General features: G+C 41.9%; 2 protein-coding genes across 11 annotated transcripts in view; one reads left to right on the forward strand and one right to left on the reverse strand.

Annotated features, from left to right (window-relative positions):
• The window catches only part of PPAT (phosphoribosyl pyrophosphate amidotransferase), a 48,886-nt gene extending 42,246 nt beyond the window's left edge, over window positions 1-6,640 (reverse strand). The window contains exon 1 of one of the 3 annotated variants that reach the window (XM_066995927.1): window positions 6,531-6,640. Coding sequence is in view for 2 of the 3 variants with exons in the window: in XM_066995926.1 (XP_066852027.1) it covers window positions 6,014-6,141 (128 nt within the window). In the remaining variant the exon portion in view is untranslated. Of the gene's footprint in view, window positions 1-6,013; window positions 6,363-6,530 lie in introns of those variants that run through there. The other 2 variants (XM_066995926.1, XM_066995928.1) reach the window with 2 other exon arrangements.
• The window catches only part of PAICS (phosphoribosylaminoimidazole carboxylase and phosphoribosylaminoimidazolesuccinocarboxamide synthase), a 40,199-nt gene extending 25,412 nt beyond the window's left edge, over window positions 1-14,787 (forward strand). For 7 of the 8 annotated variants that reach the window (XM_066995918.1, XM_066995919.1, XM_066995920.1 and 4 more), the window contains 9 exons: window positions 6,583-6,634; window positions 7,149-7,346; window positions 9,382-9,560; window positions 10,149-10,328; window positions 10,419-10,532; window positions 11,295-11,378; window positions 11,501-11,681; window positions 12,752-12,910; window positions 13,574-14,787. In XM_066995918.1, the coding sequence (XP_066852019.1) occupies window positions 6,583-6,634; window positions 7,149-7,346; window positions 9,382-9,560; window positions 10,149-10,328; window positions 10,419-10,532; window positions 11,295-11,378; window positions 11,501-11,681; window positions 12,752-12,910; window positions 13,574-13,740 (1,314 nt within the window). In that variant the 3' untranslated portion in view covers window positions 13,741-14,787. Of the gene's footprint in view, window positions 1-5,688; window positions 5,815-6,582; window positions 6,635-7,148; window positions 7,347-9,381; window positions 9,561-10,148; window positions 10,329-10,418; window positions 10,533-11,294; window positions 11,379-11,500; window positions 11,682-12,751; window positions 12,911-13,573 lie in introns of those variants that run through there. The other variant, XM_066995925.1, reaches the window with a different exon arrangement.
• Window positions 14,788-19,818: the final 5,031 nt, after the last annotated feature.

Consider the following 19,818-nt stretch of genomic DNA (forward strand, 5'->3'; position numbering starts at 1 on the left):
CCATCTAATACTTATATACTACTCACACTTCTTTGTAACAAATATTTACTTGAATGTGTACGAAGCTTAGATAGATAAATCGAAGTGGCATCAGGACAACCCTTCTTCACTGCAGTTGTGGCTGTGATACAACATCACTTATTGCTTAGGGACAAAATACCATGAAGGCTGCATTCAGAATTCCAGTTGTCTAGAGCTATGGTCTGCCGCCTTTGACAGTATCTCCTGGGGTGGTGACAGTGGGCTAAATCGAGTGTCACTAAAATAGAGGATTTCTCCAAAAAGTCCCTTCAAATACAGCATTTAGTTAAGCCAACTCATCCTTCCAGAGTATTTCTACACACGCTTGAACTTGTGCTGAGGCTCTGCTCTAAACGTGTTACAGTCACACAATATTTAGCCTAGGCACACACATAGGCAAGTTAAATGCAACCTGGGACATATCTGACACTAACTATCTGTTATGTGTGAGAACACTACAGTAAGACTCAAAGAATCTGAAAAGAACCACAATATGGTTCCTTTTAAGCAGTAAGGCCAGACCAGGTTGTTTCCATACAACTGCTCCTGAGAATCTAGTATAAATTACATCACAGAAATGATCCAGCTTAAAAATCCACACCAGCATCAAGTAATGATGGGAACAGCAGCAATCCTATAAAAAAGTCTTTGTTTTTCTCCCTCCTCCTCAAATATCTGCACTATTAGCAGGGGGCCATTCAGGTTAGCATTCTCCTCCCCAGTTTGCCAAGGAGGGTACTGAAATTTCTGAGATGTAGCAGATAAATGGAAAAAATCACCACTCCGATCTATATTCCATTCACCTCTAAAGCACACTTATTCATGGAGATGAATGGGTCACTTTACATGTCTTTGATAGGGCTGTTACCCTGGAAAGTCCTCTGAATGCCTCATTTAGTTTATTTCCTGGTAGCCCAAACTGTATTTGGGCCAAATGCCTGGAGAATGGGCTTCACTGAGCAGAGAGGTACTTGCATTCCTGGAGTCCAGGAATCCAGTCATCGCTGTTGGCTTAAAAGCACTCCCTCCAGACTCCCACTCTTCTGCAGATAGTCTCTGTTGCACTGGCACCAGCACTCATGTGCTCAAATGGTTATCCACCCACCAGAACTTATTGAAGTTCTGACTTAATAACAAGCCCCTCCAAACACCCCTGTTTTTTTGTTTATTTTAAAGTTCAAGAAAGGGCGTTAGAGACATGGCAAAAAGAGCAGCCAGGACAGTTTATTTGACCTACACCACCCATCATGAACCAACCTCCTGTGCTGCGTACAACCCTCACTCCATGCATCAGGCTCAAATTTAAGGGATGGGCAGACAAGGCAACAAAAAGCAATCCTCTGAAAATAACTCGAGAGCTGTATCACGTCTACATGGATGACTAAAGTCAATTTGAAGAAAAATTAAGTCTCATCCCCACTCCACAGCTAGGTTAATGTGATGGAATTAAACTCTGTTGGCCACAATAAATGTAATAGCTATCTCTGAAACATCCTCTTTTAATACACCTTTTAGTACCACTTCTCTGCTGGTTTTCCCCCTCCTTCTTATGTTATCTTATTCCAATTCATAATTCCACATCCAGAGAGAAGAGCTAAGGCTGGACTGCAGTTTGTGGAATATACATTATACTTCAGGGATTTGAACTTGGTTAGAATGTAAATCTGGCTTGTCTTCGCTTTCAGGAAATCACCATGCAGGAAATTACGTGAAAGCTGAGCGGATGTAACAGCTCAGCACAGCCAAAAGTGAGCCAAAAGGCCTCCCTCCTCATTTCTCTTCCTGCAGTAGTGAGCGGTGTGGTGTCTAATTAAACTGTCAGCACCTAGCAGCACAGAATAACCTATAAACTTAAACCAGCACCTAACTAAGGATAAAGCATTACTATTGTCTACATGCAGTAAGAGTCTCTGAAAGTACTCAAGAATCTTTTACCAGCATGTACAGCATAAATGTGCTGGTAAAACACCATACAGGCTCAAATTATTAGCTTGACAAACATTTTATCCAGTATGTTCCATAGGGAATGTATATACAAGTATGATTAATTAAAACATTTGGCATTTAGACAGTTAAAACATTAACTGCTGCTTTTGCATCTGGGGATGGAGGATTTGCTAAGCCCATACTGGGTTCTTAAGATGAAAAGAAAAGGTTACACCAAATTGTAAGGATCATTACCTGCAGCATATCCATGTTCCGCAGAACATTTCCATCCATTTGGTCCAATTTGCTCAGGTAAGACTGACAGGGTAAGACAGGATACCAATAGCTTACTAAAAAGTGTTATAAAAATCTATCTTGCAGCCAAGAGATTGTATATAAAAGGTAGATAATCCTATTCAATATGCTATACTGACTGTAGACATTCAGAAAAGGGGCTAATTGGAAACAACTAGCAATTATACTGGATAGAAAGCAAAGTTAAAATCCTAGCTTACACTGGTGATTATTTTGGCATGGTTGTGCGAGTTTTAGTAGTGGACAGTAACAGGGAAGGTATCAGAAAAGCATGCCTGCCAAGCGTCCTCTCCATGTACTTCAATTCTCATAACCAATCCCATACATAGACCCAGCTGAGCTGAGCAATAATCCCTGTTTTAACCGGATTTCCACCTGCACAGAAAAGGCCTTTTAAAGATCCTATTAAAAAATCAGTACAAAGCTGAATCCCAGGTTTCAGTACATGGCATTACTGCCAAAAATATTTTCGAAAGAACTTTGCAAAAAGTTAACAGAAGTCACACTTGTTCCAAGATTAAGGTTGCAAATTTGTACTGGTCAAGGACTCAAATGACGTTTAATAGATTTGTAACTCGCAGTACTCCTCCTCCCTCCCTCACTGCCCCCAAGAAAGTCCTCTTCTTACCAATATCCCTTGACTTTACTTTGGCAGGCTGTCAGTGGATTTTATAGTGATTTTGTTCCCTGGCTTACAGTTTGTAAAGATGACTTAGAATACCCACTTTATAAATGTTAAACCCAAAGTAACAGTTTTATCTTTAAAGTTTCAAACATAATGAAATTCACTGCTAACATAGCTATAAAATGCATCAAAACCAGATGAAAATCACTAACAAACGGCCTTAAGTTAAATTGGTACAATGTTCTTAGCGCATGGAAGCGCTGTTAGTAGGAATACACGCATTTTTTGTTTTAATTCACAATTCACCAGTATTAAGTAAAAGCCAATAAAAAGCCATATTCTGCCTTCTGCTACAAAGGAGTGTGAATTTAGGCCTTGACATTTGAGCAGCTGTGTTTCAATTAAAAAAAGAAAAAGGGAAAAAGCTTTTAGAAATTGTTACTTATATGACAATAAAGTGAGATTCCAAGTCACCCTTTCCTGGTGTGTCTGCTTGTGGGCCCACTGCAGAACCCAGCTTACACATACTCCTGACTTCATGCAGAATAGTTTCAGTGATACAAAGAAAACCACTCAAATACATGCTAAAATATTCTGTTTGATTGATGCAGTGTACTGAGTTTCAAGCTTTCAGCTGCAAATATCCTCACTGAAGTAAAGCTCTCCAAAGTGCCTGAATATCTTTCTAACACTGAAAAAAAAACCAACAACTATCAGCTCTTCAGGCCATTTATCACAAAAAGCAAAGCCTTTTCACACTGCTGCAAATGCCTGTATCAGAACAGAGAGCACAAAGAATTCATGCCATATGTTTTTGTGGGTTGTAACAAGCACTCTATGTTTATGCATACAGATATGATTTCAAGGATTAGAAATTATAATGTGTTCTCAACAGCTTTCTCTACTTTGTAGATCAGTCATCTCAAGAATGCAGCTCAATGCACTGCCACGCTTGAATATTCTAATTTTTAAAATCTGAGATGAATTAAGGGCCAAATTCTGACATTTGACTTATTGCACAGGACTAATTAGCAATAGAAGAATCGTGACTATGACTATCTAAGGCCAGTAGTCATTACCTACACATCCTTATTAATTTCAATGGGAGCTCTAAGGACTTATTTCCCAATGGACAATCAAACTTCTGATGGTCACTCAGGGCCTGCTTGGGACTATCCATTGTTACTTACCATACTTCTCTCCCATATTTACATACCTTGAAAGGAATATGGTTAAAGAGATGCTTCTTACCTTTTCAGTTTAAAAGGACGTGCTTAGTGTAATTTACTGATACAGTTAATGCTAAAACAATCCTGGTTTTCAAGAGATGTTCCAACAGGAACAGGTGCTACCTTATCACCTCCTGATAGGGATGCCGCTGCCTTTTACTACACCTTATAGTAGAATACTAAGGAAAAATTCAAAGAGGTTAGAGAGAAACATTAAAGAAGGAAATGGGAACATTTAAATCTCAGCTATTTAATAGAATTTTATTGCCTGTTTGAAAGCTATACCTAATTGAATGGACTGTTTAACTTCACAGTGAAAGTAAACAAGTTTGATTTTACAGATGCAATAAGGTTTATGTCTCTAAGAAAGCATCCCTTAGATTTTTATTTAGTTACTGAGTAAGGAAATCAGAATCAGAGGTAATGTATGTATGCCATTAGGTACGTATTCTGTGATTTTTTAGAACTTGCAAGTTGCTTCCACTTTTAGTCACAACATTAGCATTACTGGCTACAGTTGTCTCACATAAGGCTCCACAGGGGTCATTTGATATTAAAGAACTCATGGAAATCAAATATACTTGTCAAGTGCCCATCAGAAAAGAGAGAAAAAAACACACTGTGTATTGAAAATCATGAAATAAGGTTGCAGTGGAAATTGAGCTAGTAAGCTGCAAAATGATGAAAAATACAGCAGTCATTTTATTTCCAACTAAGAAACTCCATCCAGGTCCACTAGTGTAACTGTGCAGGCATAAATGAGATCAGATTTTTTTCCAGCCTCTTTACAGAGAAGTGTCTCAACCTAAAATAAGGCCATTGATTAATTACCCGGCTTCATTCCTTGGATTCTGTAGCTTTATCATTCCCAATAAAAGTGATTTTGATGGACACTGGCAAATATACGTAGCTTATGAATGATACACCTGCAATCCAAACAAACAGTAGTACCTGAGCTGATGTAGGGATGCACCATTTAACCAGTAAAAGTATATGAAACTTGGCTGTAATAAATAGAAAAGCTGGATGTAAACTATTTTATACTGTTGGTCCAAAACAGCTTTGGAGCAACCCTTACATGTCTGTGACCTCAAAAATACAGTGACCAACCCCCCCTTTTTTTTCCTTCTTCAGTGCATGTGTGCCTAGAGAAGCCCACCTCCCCGGACTGTCATGCATGTGATTGTTTCACCCACTTTTCATCAACGTGAAGCCAGACTTACCACATAGGCGTTTGCAGTGCAGAGCCAAAGCTAGCACGTGCGTGTATGCCTGTGCATGTGCTCCCACGAGGCAGACAAACCTCGCTGGCACCGATGAAATAACGATTAATGTATGTTTGCGTGTAACAGCCTAACTTTGAAATACCAAACGAGAGCAGAATCAAAACTTCATTTTACAGTTCCTCATCCACAGTCGATCATGGTGAATAGTTTTGTTTTACGTGGCCACAAACCTCTCAGGTAGCAGGCGAGTTTCACTGCCCCACGATGCTAGACCTTACCGCTTGTGGCTGCGAGGAGCCCCAGAGACCTTTGAGAACCCTTTTCCGTTTCCGCAGCCTCCCCTCGGCGGGGCTGCGTTTGAACAGCAGCATCTCGGGCAGGGCCTCGCTGCACCGGGACGAGCCGCCGCCAGAGGGGGACGGCAACGGGGACACGAGGCGGGGGACACGCGACTTAGCTGGCCGCAGCCGAGGTCCGGAGCGTGCCCCCAGGCTGCTGCTCCTGCGGGCAGCCCCCGCGGGATGCTGCGGCGCTCGGAGCGGGGACGGGACGGCTGGGTGCGGGCAGGGCCCCGGCCACGCCGCTCCTTCCCCGGCCGCCGGCGAGGAAGGGTCCCCCCCCCCTTCTCCCCTCCTCCGCGTGCCCAAGCGGCCTCCGGGTGCCCCCCTTACCTGTGCTGCAGCCCCACCAGCCCCAGCGTGATGACATGGGGCACGTCCAGCTCGGTGGGCCACACGCCGGAGGCGATGCAGCCGAACACGCCGCACTCCTCCCGGATGCCCAGCTCCTCCAGCTCCATGGCGCCGCCGGCACGTGGTGGTGGCGGCGGGGCAGGGGGCACCGGGCAGCGGGCACCGGGCAGCGGCGCGTGGCGGCTCCCCTCCCGCTCTCCCTCCTGCCGCCGCCTCACGCAGCCAACAGCGCCGCGCCGCGCGGGGCCGCCGGTAGCCTGCCGCGGCGGCCTCCCTCATTTACATACGGGGGGGCTCCGGCCCCGCACGCCGCCCCCTGCCCCGCTGCCCCACCGGGGGGCTCGGGGGCGTCCGGTGGATGGGGGGGCGGAGGGCTGGGGGTGGCTGGCGAACGGGGGCGGAGGGGGGGGGGGGACACCCGGAGGGGCGCGGGGTGGCCGCGATTGGCGCTGCCCGCCGCCCCGCCTGCCCGCCCCTTCCGCCGGCCCCTTCTTACCGCGGCGCCGGGGCCCGGCGGTGTGCGCTGAAGCCCGTGTCCTGTGCCCTAGGTGCCTGCCGCCACCGCTCCCGCTGCCATCGCCATGGCCCCCGCCGGCTCAGGTAACCGTTGGGGCGCTGAGGGGGCCGGTAACGGCCGGGGAGGGTGTTGGGGGGGGAGCGGGAGCCGCGCCGCCACCTGTGGGCTCTGGCGGCTTGAAGTAAAGCTTTTCGTCACAAAACTTTTTTTTTTTTATTTTTATTTTATTTTATTTTGTTATTTCGATATGGGGGGGTGGGGGGACACGATGATCTCCGCGCCCCCGAGGCGAGGCGCGGGAGCTCCCCCTCAGAGCCCAAGTGCAGCGGTTAAACCGCTCAGGCGGTTAAAAAGTAGTTTTAAAAAGAAATAACTAAATAAAAAGTAGTAAAAGTAGCCCACCACGGTTATACTCGCACCCCCTGAGGCAGCGGCTGCGTGTGGAAGCTGGCTGAGGAAAGTTAGCCCGCTCCTCCTGGAGTGGGAGCGGGGATGCTGCTGGGCACGGAGCTGCTCGGGTAGGCAGGCTCGGTGCGCTGGTCTGGGGGAGTAGGAAACCTCTTTCGATCTCAAATTCTTCTTTTTGTTGTTCTGCAGAGCTGAAACTTGGTAAAAAAGTGAACGAAGGTAAAACAAAAGAAGTTTACGAGCTGCCAGATATCCCGGGATGCGTTCTGATGCAGTCGAAAGACCAAATAACAGCGGGAAATGCGGCCAGGAAGGACCGAATGGAGGGGAAGGCTGCCATTTCCAACACAACGACGAGCTGTGTGTTTCAGCTGCTCCAAGAAGCTGGTAAGTGTTTTGAAGGCAGAATAAATGCCTGCATATTGCAGATGGTGTTGCAAAACACTGTTTCTCTACTGATTTATCCTGCCCTGAGGCTCTGATGCTTTTTGGTTTTGTCTTTCTTTTTCATTAATTTATGGGTCTGCTTTTTTCCTTCTGGTACTACAGATCTGGGTGGGTGACTTAGTCATTTGGACCATGAGAGTATGTGTAGTAATCTAATCCACCACTATAGTTTCTCCCATTTGTCTGGACATACCCCTAACCCTCCCCTCTGCTACAAAGTCCCAGCTGAGTACCAGTTGCTCTAAAAGTTGTATTATGTGTTATAAATTGATAGATCTCAATCAAACAGTAAAGTCAGCGTGTTTCGTATGTGAAGGAGAGAAAGGAGTTTTCTGTGTAGTTATATCAACCTCTACTTCTGTGCAAGTAGTTCTTCAAGTACAGGTGGAGGTTAAGGCCTTTTGTTAATGGATTGGTGGAGAAAGAAGAGTTAATCAAGCTGTTAAGTATGATCCTCAATCACTGGCTTTCCTAGGAAGCCTGTTCTTGATATGGTACAAAGAAGTCTCTGGGGTCTTTCCATTTATTTTTGCAGTTGATTAAAAATATTGGTTCTAATTTAGAAGCAATGAATTACATGTTTTTGCCTAATTCTATATGGCCAATAATTAAGCTACTAATTTTAATACCCTACAGATGCAGTGTATGAATTCAAAAAGCTAAGGAGCTGCCTTAAAGACCCTTAAATGGCTTTCACTTAGTAGCTTCAGGTGCCCAGGAACAATATGCAGAGTAAATTGCAGCTGCAGTTTAAAGCAACAAAAGAAGTTTCAGGGTTCTGCTCTGGTTTGATTATTTGACAGGCATAAATTGCAGATAACACGAGTGCCTTATTGTAGAAGTAGTTTGTTTGCTTTTTCGCAACTCTTCTTAACCTACTTTATCAAAGGTGGTGATATACAAAGAATTCTGTTAAAGTTTCTCTCCCACTTAAAGTAGAGCCAATGTCAACCTTTCAAAAGCACACATCTGCCCTGATTGAAAACTGTAGTAAAAAAAAAAAAAGCTATGAGGGGGATTTAATGCCTGGATTTAGAAGTCACTTGGTGCACAGTTTCTTTTAATCATTGTTCTTGAGGGCCTTGCAATAAACTATGAAGTTGTGATTTCAGTACTGTATTTTTAGGTTCTTCTTCCACTGTTGCTGAAGGTGGAATGGAATAGAGCTACTTCTTGAACTGATTGATTGCAGCTCCTTTGTCCTCTTGTTTCTGGCAGATGCTAGTTGGGTTTGACATTTGTCCTGCTCTAGGGAGGAAATGTGGAACTTTCCCTAGGAGCGAGATGAGAAAAGAGCCATATTGCACTTAAAATGGCTATCGGCAGCTATTGGCTGTCAATGTTTAATATGTTCTTGCATCTTAAAATTATGTAAGATATGCTGGAGGAGATTCATATGCATATGTATTGCCGTGTCTTAATGTCTGTTATCCAACAAATCACAATGATCTAGTGCCCTAAATAAATACTAGACCTCCCTTTCATTAAAAAAACAAGTCATTCTTGCCCTTGCTCCATCTTCCTTTGTGAATGAAGTAGCAAAAGCTACCTTATATTTTGCTGTCTTTTGCTAACTCCAGTTGCCCTTCAATGTATGGTGTTACAGTCCATAGATCTTCCACCAGAGGGTATATTTGGATACTGTTGCTGCTAACTTTTGTTTTAAAAAAACATCATGAGGGAAGGATTTGCGACAATTGGATTTCTGACCACAGCAGAAGGTTCTGAGCAACAGGTGAACATAGTATGATAAAACTGGCAAACTACTGACCTGTAGGAAAATAATGGCAGCGAAGGCCTTTTACAAGGCAAAAATGAAACCCTCTTGTTACGCTTAAAATACCTTGAGGAAATTCAGTGCATCCCTGAAGTCCAGAGAAGAATAAGGTTGGGTTGTGCTTAAACTTAAAGATGCTTTTGAGTCTTGTTTCAGTTGTGGAGTTTGCCTAGTAATGGAACTAATCTTTATATTTAGGAATCAAAACGGCTTTTGTCAGAAAACACAGTGACACAGCATTCATAGCAGCTCACTGTGAAATGATCCCGATTGAATGGGTGTGCAGAAGAATTGCTACTGGCTCCTTCCTCAAAAGAAACCCTGGTGTCAAAGAAGGCTATAAGTTTTACCCACCCAAAATTGAGATGTTTTTCAAGGTAAGTTTCCTCTCCTGTGGTATGAATCAAACTTAGAGCTAGAACTCTATAACATCTTCCTAAAAATGCTGATGAATAACAGGTTGCACTAGCAATTGACCTTCTTTTAGGGTTGGTAGTATCGCTATCTTGAAGCTTTCTTGTATTCTCATCCAAGAGCTGTTTTGTCCAAAGCACATACAATGCAATAGTGGCTCACGGGGGCATGAAAGAGTAACAAGCCAAATGGGATGTAAAGGAGATACAACTCATCCTGGATATATTAGAAAGTGTCATGTGAACTATCACCTAAAGTGCATGTATTTAATGTTTTGTGGTTTGTTTGTTTTGTTTTTGCATACTCTGTTGCTCTTGGGGTGCTGTCCAAACTTCAAGTGTTCTGAAAAATGTTAGTGTTACAAGTGTGTTTAATGCTGCTCTTCTCTTTTTTTAAGTACAAATTATAAAATTCTAGTTACAAGACTGTGTGTGTGTGTATATATATATTTTTTATTATTTTAAGCCCTAGCATACTGTCTCCTAATGGTTATTTTTCCATCATAGCGAACTTAACTTACATGCTCTTTCCTGTTTTGGTTTTCTTAATAGGATGATGCTAATAATGATCCACAGTGGTCTGAAGAGCAGCTAATTGAAGCAAAATTCTGTTTTGCTGGACTCACTATTGGTCAGACAGAAGTAGATATTATGGCTCGTTCTACTCAAGCTATTTTTGAGATCCTGGAAAAATCATGGCAGCCCCAAAACTGCACTCTGGTAGACCTGAAGGTATGAAAGTCTGACTTCTCGTGATCCTAGTTCTGACAGGAAATATATCGTTGTGTGGTTCCTAAGATAGGATTCTTGTTGTCTTTTTAGATTGAATTTGGTGTTAATATTTTGACAAAAGAAATTGTTCTTGCTGATGTTATTGATAATGATTCATGGAGACTGTGGCCATCAGGAGACAGAAGCCAGCAGAAGGATAAACAGGTAACATTCTGTTCTTTTTATCTTCCAAGCCTTTTGGAAAGGAGAAAGGAAAAAAGTAAACCCTACAGTTAAGTACGTGCTTTCGGAGAGCCTTTTTTCCCGGATAGCAGGAAGCAGGGCTATTACTCTGTAGTTGAACTTAAATCAGGAAACAGAACTACTCAGTTGTTTACCTGAATCATGTAGTAGCATGTTTGAGTGAATTGCTCTGTGCTTTTTGTTCATCTGTTTAAAGTGAGGTACACCGTAATGTCGTGCAGAACCTAGGCTGCCTAGTGCAATGCTGCTGCAGGCCATCATGTCACTACAAATTCCAACTTTAAAGTAATTAATTTAATTAATTCCAATTAAAATAAACTAGTTGTGTTTTCTTAAGCTTACCTGTTGTGAAGTTAGCAAAACCTCGATACTCCCATGGCTAGAAGCCTTCCATGTTAACAAATGGTTATGAATTATAACATAGATGGTTGTTTACTGAGGTAGTTGTTCATTAGTTCTTCCTTGCTTCCATATCCATGTATAAAAGAAATAATCACATCCATTTCAGCCCTTAATCTGATATGATAAAAAAAACTTGGCTCTTTCCACTTCATATTCTATGCAAAGAAAAGGACTCACTTTAGAAGCTCTCTTCCGTGTTAGAAATGGCATAAATATTTAAATTGGGATATTCTTAATTACGGTAGCAAAATGAGTGCTTTGTGTACCCAAAGCACAACATCAATTTTAACATTTGTTTTTGTTCTTTTTTTTCTTTTTCAGTCCTACCGGGACCTGAAAGAAGTGACTCCCGAAGCACTGCAAATGGTTAAGAGAAACTTTGAATGGGTTGCAGAAAGAGTAGAGGTATCTGTGTGCAGTTTTCTTGTTTGGTTTTGGGTTGGTCGGTTGGTTTTCTCTTCTAATGAAAAATGTATCTAGAATCCTGACTGTTTTTCCTTCTCCTGCCCCCACCCCCTTCTCCCTAGCTGCTTCTGAAAACAAAGAGCCAAGGTAGAGTTGTGGTATTGATGGGATCTCCTTCTGACCTCAGTCACTGTGAAAAAATAAAGAAGGCATGCGCAACCTTTGGAATTCCTTGTGAGTTAAGAGTAACCTCTGCCCACAAAGGGCCAGATGAAACTCTGAGGATCAAAGCAGAATACGAAGGTAAGTGCCAAAGAACTACTGAGTTAGATTGAAACAATATCATGTACAAAAATTATTTGTCAATTTTAAGGATTTGTGTGGGTGTCTCTTCCAAATTTTGTTTGAACATGACTAAGCTGTTACAATGTACTTCATTTGCTAATTACATAATGATAGGTTATAGGCTGCACTAAGCAATTATGGAGTAATGTATTGTCCCACAGCCCAGACACAGCTTCCATTACTCAAAAGCCTGAATTCTGCTTTTAATCCAGTACCTGAACTGCTTTGCCCAGGCCTTGATGATATTAATACCAGCATCAGTGGCAAGATGCTGCAGGAAATGTATTTCTGAAATGGGGAAGAGTGGTGACTTCTCTAGCGGACCGTAAATGTTTTTATATGTTACTTACAAGGCAGATGTTGCTGCCGTCATCCTACCTGTTTATTGAAAACACACTTAATAATTTTAGATGCCATGAAAAAAATGTAATTTAAATTCATATTTCTACCAAGAAAACTAGGTATCTCTTTGAAAGGGTGTGTAGGTTGCCGGAGGAGAGAGACGAATTAACTACTTATCCTTATAGGAGTAGTGTACTTCCTCCAGAGGAAAAACTGACAGATGGGGTATGAGGGGAAGCAGTTTAAGACTCAATGACAGTACAGATGTGGTAACTACAGTTAAAAGGCACTTGTTTTGAGGTGAATTAAGACCTTACAGAATAGAAACATAGCTTAACATTTGAGCAAGAATATAGCCAACTAAGTCTTCAGTATCTTTAAATACTGCTCTTTTCAAAAGCTAAGCAGCACTTACTCATCTGATAATGATGCTTTTCTTCAGATGCAGAGTAAGGCATGCTATCTTCAGTTACAGTAAGCAATATCTGGATTTTAAGGCTCCAAGATTTGACTTATTTTTGCAGGGGAGAAATTCAAGATAAAACTTAAGCGCTATGTAGCAGAATCAACAAAATTAACTGCAAACAGAAGAGCTGTATACTCAGATAAAGCACCCACAAAAGCAAGTGGGAGGAAACAAGGTAGATTGCTTATCTGATTTGTTTGCTTTTTTCCCCCCTCCCAAGGAGATGGAATCCCAACAGTGTTCGTTGCAGTGGCTGGCAGAAGCAATGGTTTGGGGCCAGTAATGTCGGGTAACACTGCTTACCCAGTTGTCAACTGTCCTCCACTCTCAGCTGACTGGGGTGCTCAGGATGTGTGGTCTTCTCTCAGACTACCCAGTGGTAAGACAATCTTCAGCCAGTGCTGTTGTACTGACAGCACTACTTGTTCTAGCATACACATGTGCGTGCACACACTGGTAGCTGGATCAGTACCGAACAAAGTCTTTAGAAATCTCTTGCACACATTTTCTTTCTTTTTTTCCCCTGGGCTTTTTGCAATCAAATCAGTAGAGCAAAGATTACATACAAATACCCTTTGAAAGATACAATCCTTTGCTTATCCTTACTGAACATCTGAATTTAAAGCTGGAATTGGTATGAATGGGAACTTTCTTTTTGTTCTACTTAAAGAGCTGCATTTTACTATGATCAAAGATCAAAACGGAAAAACCCTTCTACAATCAGCTTGATCCTCTGATAACAGCGCATTACTACCTGCATGGATTTTAATTTTTGTTAGTGACTAGAATGGATATTTGACAGCACAAAGGCCCAGAAGTCTGTTACCTCTGAATGAGGAGAGTCATTTGCTATGCTGGCTTTTGGTTTCAAATGCCATGAAGAGAGAAGTAATGAACATATGACACTTCAGTAGCTTTACAACTAGATCATGCAGCTCCTGACTACTGAAACAAGCGTTGTCTTAAGCTGTTATTTAGAGGCAGTGTTTTGCTTGTGCCTAGAAAACATGTTTTGGTAGGTGACATTCTCCTTTCTTTGCAGGTCTTGGCTGTCCTACTACTCTGTCACCTGAAGGAGCTGCTCAGTTTGCTGCCCAGATATTTGGGTTAAACAACCACTTGGTGTGGGCCAAACTGCGATCAAGCATGTTAAATACATGGATCTCCTTGAAGCAGGCTGACAAAAAGCTTCGAGAGTGCACCTTGTAAGTCAAACTAATGAGTAACTTTTTATAGCTACACAAAACTAATGGCGTGTACATTCATTTGTATTAGGGTTCTCAGTTGGATGAGCTGAGAAATTATGCATCTTTTCTGACAGAAGAAAGCATCTTTAGAGCAGTAGATGAAGTCTGCTGTGTCTTCATCCCTCTCTTCTGTATTTTTTTGGTTTTAGGTTTTTTAATATAACTTAGTAAAAGATGGGGAAAATAGTATTTTAGTTACCTTTCTGCTGCTCCAAAATAATGCTGTTCTGCTTTTCAGTGTAGACTGTTAACTACAGCTGATGTTCATGTCAAGATAATGATTTGGTGATTCAAATAGAAATCCCCTTTTTTTCTGTTTCTGTAACAGTAATATTCTTCCATAGTAATAATGTATGTCCTGAACCTTATTAACTCACCAGGACTAACTAAAACGAGTACTGATACTGTTCTGCTTGCAATGATGGTATGCTTTCCTTTAGCAATAAAATGGCAACATATGCTGTATTAATAAGAAAATAATCTGGAAAAATATAAGAGCCTGAAAGAAATACCTGCCTTATTTAAAAACCACAAACATCCATTATTTTTCATGTGTGTATGTATGCACATATACATCCTATCACTATCATCTCGAACGCTGTGATGAAGTTAACAGCAGTTCTGTTGTTCACAAGCTATAGCTCTGAATAGAACTGTAACTAGGCTTGTTGCCTACTTGCTGTAACCCTTGACTAGTCAAGTCTTTGCCCTTTTAAATACTAGGCCAATCTCTAAAGGACCTACGTGGTGTTGTCAAACTATCCTCACACTTCAGTAACTCTTGCTTTATGTATGTATATTTCCTCACTCATTGTTTCTATGGGAATTGTACTGAACTGAAGGTGGGAACAAATGGTAAAGCACCAAACTACTGGGGGAAATCTAAGCATGATTGTCTCGTCTTTGCACATACCATTCTTCTAAATAGGTACTGATTCTAAGAAATATGCAATTATTCAATGTATGTAACATTCATGCTTTTATAATTAAATAAACTGTTGAGTTCAAAGCTGTTTGTGGAGACTTGATAAGCACATATGAATTAGTCATCACCTGTGGTATATAACTTCAGGATCTTAAATAGGTAAAACTTGTTTATGCACTAACTTTGCACAAAGGGGGTTTCTGCAAGGTCTAGTAGTAGACAACATTGCTCCTGTTACAAAAAGCTGTATTGCTTTGCTCATAAAATATACCCTTCTATTACTGTGTAATGGGGCACACCCCTTAGTGAGGGGAAGCAGATTACTTTCTGCTGGCCTTCTTGTTCACAGGAAGGGATCACAGCTTCTCTCTGTGTGGCATAACTCTAAGTAGTGCTGTCTTCTGAAGTGCAATCTTTTTAAACTGATCAAATCCTCTTATCTTGTGATCAGACCAGCACCAGAGCAAGCAACGGGGAGTGTAGCACTTCACCCTAGTACCAGCAGAAGAATGAAGTTATTTATAAGCTGAATGTGGCATTTCTTACTGTTCTCCCTACCCAACACACCTAGACTGGGTACTAGCTGTGATGGTTAATCAACCTGATGAGCTTGTCAGTCACCCAGCCATCCCAGATAGTACCATCATGATACAACTGCAAACAGACCTTTGCATCCCCCTCACCCGCATGGCAGTGGTATAGTGCTGTCTGCATAGTCTTCTACCTGTGCAATAAAAACTAGTAATACTCAGTTTTGACTGTTCAAGCCTGGCATATTCTGTACTAGCTGTAGTTTCTCAAATTGCTTGCACCCCGATGATACTAACTTCATTTGTTAGAAATCTGCCACCTTATGTTAGGCATGAGCCTGCCAAGTGCTTCAGTTGCCATGGGGAAGGTCATGCTTAAGCTTTTGGGTGTTTTTCTTTGTTGTAGTCTGTACTAATTCCTCACAAGCAAAAGTTTATGCCATTGTCTTGCAAAGAAGAGACAAAAGTACTAAGACAGGGCAGTTAGCATGTGTGGTACAGTGGTGAGACTTGTAGTGGCTTAATACTGCAAGGATGTTAGACTTGTAGTTGTCCTAGAGGCAGAAGTGTTACCAGGAAGTTCTTCCCAAAGTTTGCGCCCCCTTTTTTTCAGCATTCCACTGATGCAATAACTTGAGCATTTCTTCAGCCAGCACTTGCTGCTGTAGCACTTGTGTTTTTGTCCAGTTTAAAAAAAAACTATCCCAAGAAATTAAGTGCATTTATCTTCCCCAAAATTACAAATACATTGTATTTTTTAAATAGAGTGGGAATACCTGTAATAAAAATATATTTTTAAGCAGCTGCTTAAGGACCCTAGATTAGATCATGTCCTAATTAGCAGTTACCTGCTGAACTGCGGAAGTTCTTAGAAGATATTGGCAAGCAGCTATTTGGAATTAACACAAGGAAGTACTCAGGGCAGGACTCATTTTACATCCTAGACTGCTTCAAGTATGGGTAAATGGAAGCTGATGTTCAGCCTTTAATAAGTTCTCTTCAGTCAAGAAAAAACCCAAACCCCATTCTGTGAAAACTCAAGTCACTGCTTCCATTGATATCCTCCATCTTTAACTCAAGATTTTAAAAAACATTCCCCAAGACTCTGAAGGTAACAGTATCCTCAGCATGCAGAGTTGTAAAAAGTGAATTGAAGTCCTAGGAGCAATGATCTTACTTTTATGGGGATGATAGCATAAAGGTACTGTTTCTGATGCTTTTTTTAAAAGCTGCTGAAATAATTCATACCCAAAGAAAAAGCATATCTGTATGCTCACAAGAGAAAGCATAGAGAGTTGATTAAAAAAACACAAAACAGCAGAAACCCCACACCTGAAGTTCCCACCGAGCTTAAGTACTTCTACAGTTGGGTTGCAGTCCCAATCCCTATTTCAGATCTAAGTATGTGCATTTGAAACAATCTTCAGAACTGTGCAACTGCTCGCTGCAGGATCAGAGAGACCTGATGCCTCTAGTTTAATTTTCTGTAATTACATTTCCCTACCCCTTAAGCATCTGCTGTTGTCCTTTTGCAGAAGCATCTTAGGTCTTGACAGGACACAACAGCTAAGCCTCTTACTCATCTAAATCTCATCAGGATACACAAAATCAGTATTACAGCCAGAATCACAAAGCTTACCCCCTCAAACAAAACATGAGACGCCTTCCAAGTTAGAACAGTCACCCAGGTTATAAGCAAATTAATCCCTTCTCTACTGGGAAAAAGGGACAAAACTCAAGTTTTCCCTTAGAAGGGTGCTTTAACTACCATGGGCATTTAGAAGGTCTATAGGAGGGGAAAATCCTTCCCTTTTAGGGCTATTTCAATTTGTTTCCTTAAATGACTGCAACAGGGGTTAGGTCATCACAAGGCTGCAGCTGATTATGACTTCGAAATATCAGTTCAATTGTAGTGTGAATTCTCAAGGATTTAACTCTGGAAGAGTATGCCCCGAGTGTAAAGATCTTAAAACTTGAAGACAGAAGACTTCTCATTCCCTATGGAAGGTAAAATTCAGAAGTTCCTGAAGAAGGAATTAAGATACATTTGCATGGAACTCAGTAGAAGAACCAACAATAACAGCTTCTCTCTCCCCCTCCCTCTTTCTGATGACAGATGTCATCACAAGTAGGATGATATCTTCATAGAAAAACAGCAAACATGTTGCCAAACCACAACAGATACTTGAGAATATCAAGTCTGAGTCTTTTCAAGGACTGAGTTTTTCATGGAAAGGATTAAGTTGTCACTTACGGGAACTCAGAGCTTCTACAAAATGCCAGAATTCCACCCAGCAGAGGACAGTAGGTTGAAGCATCTGCTGAACAGATGTTGACCAACATATGGAAGAAGATGGACTGGTAGCCCCAACAAGTAGTCATAATGAAGTATGGTCTGATGCAAGGAGGAGGAGGATGAAAAAGAGGGGGGGGGAAGGGGATAATGAAACAAAATAAAACTTAGTGGTGTCAGGGAAAAGCTAGCCCACTTTGCCAAGCACATTGTATAGCTCCATGCTGATAAAAAGAAGTTTTCCTAGCTGACAAATTAGGAAGCTCTTGATACATGGAACCAACACTCACACAAACAGATTTAATTAAGAAATTTTTCAAGATGCCAAGTTCCAGAGAAGTTCTATTTTGATTGGACAGTGACTATATTTGTCTTAATACAGCACAGCTCCACGGCCCTGATTTCCCATTATATCAATTTCTAATTATCTAAACATCTAGTACATGATTGCTTCCTAGCTACAAGTTCATACTCAGCCTGTTTTAAAAACTGTTTCCAATACAAGACATTCTTTCACCAAACCATTCTTTACCAAAACATAAGTCTTCAACTGGAAGTATAAAGGCTTCACCTACTTCTTCCTGTCTTTCTCCTGCCTGGTGAGCTTGCCACAACCTCACAGGCGTGTCTGACTACACTTGAACTACACTCATAGTATCACTAATGCAATTATACTTTCAAATTCATGGTGAAATACTTTTTATAGACCTTTATTGACTGCAACCGCTTTCATGAATAGCGGCCACAAAAGTGTATCTTCAATAAGAATCAAGGCTCAAATCTCACGGGACATTTTATTTTACTTTCTTTTTGGTAAAGGCCTTCAAAAAGTGTTAGCGTTAAACATTTTGCAGCTTTTTTAACTGTAGAAAAGCACTAAATGACAAGGTTATGGAGAGATTTCAGTAACATAATCAAGTGGTATGGGTACAGTTATCCTTACAATTATCCTTTAAAAGATACCTCATATCTACTCACTAACTGGAACAACCTTTTTCCCATGCTTCCAGTGCAGAGTGGCAAACAATACCAGAAGAATAAAGAAGGACTTCCAGAATTCAAAACATTATGTACCAAGTATAGCATGGTATATGTCTTCAAGATATAGACTAAAAGACCTGTGCCAACATTCATAGAATATCCCGAGTTGGAAGGGACCCATAAGGATCATCAAGTCCAACTCCTGGCACCACACAGGTCTGCCCAAAAGTTTAGACCATGTGACTAAGTGCACAGTCCAACCTCTTCTTAAATTCAGACAGGCTTGGTGCAGTGACTACTTCACTGGGGAGCCTGCTCCAGTGTGCAACCACCCTCTCGGTGAAGAACCTCTTCCTGATGTCCAGCCTAAACTTCCCCTGCCTCAGCTTAACACCGTTCCCACGGGTCCTGACACTGGTGATAACAGAGAATAGGCCACCTGCCCCTCCACTCCCCCTTACAAGGAAGTTGTAGACTGCAATGAGGTCCCCCCTCAGCCTCCTCTTCTCCAGGCTGAACAGGCCCAGTGACCTCAGCCGCTCCTCCTGTGTCTTCCCCTCTAGGCCCTTCACCATCTTTGTCGCCCTCCTCTGGACACTCTCCAACAGCTTAATGTCCTTGTTGTACTGTGGTGCCCAGAACTGCACACAGTACTCGAGGTGAGGCCGCACCAGCGCAGAGCAGAGCGGGACAGTCACTTCCCTCGACCGACTAGCAATGCTCTGCTTGATGCACCCCAGGATACGGTTGCCCCTCCTGGCTGCCAGGGCACACTGCTGGCTCAGATTCAACTTGCTGTCAACTACAACCCCCAAATCCCTCTCTGCGGGGCTGCTCTCCAGTATCTCGTCCCATCCCAACTGCATGAAGTGACAAAGTCTGATCCACAACCTAACACCTGAGAAAATCCCAACTTATGAGGCCTCTTAAAAATTTTTCCTCCTCATTCTCAATTTTATATCGTTCCCAATGGCACCTTCTATCATCAGGTTTGTGGAATAGCTATTAGTCAGTAGTACTTACTCTTAATGCAGCATGTATTAATCACAGTAATTTTGCTTTTTTGTTGCTGTTCTTTGAAGTTCTTACATTTTTTCCCCAATTCCAGAGGTAGAGCTTACACGAGCACAGGACAGTGCCAGCCATCTGACACTTCCTCATCTGTTCTCATCACATTTTTTATTTTGTTAAAAATTCATGGGAATATAGAACAGCTAGAAGCCACATCTTCCAGCATACTACGGAATACTCATTTCAAAATTAAAGGTCCCTGCAAGGGAAAAAAATCTTCCACTAGATTGGTCATTTTCC

Source organism: Anser cygnoides, chromosome 4, assembly GCF_040182565.1.
Source record: "Anser cygnoides isolate HZ-2024a breed goose chromosome 4, Taihu_goose_T2T_genome, whole genome shotgun sequence".
In the NCBI taxonomy this organism is placed as follows: Eukaryota; Metazoa; Chordata; class Aves; order Anseriformes; family Anatidae; genus Anser; species Anser cygnoides.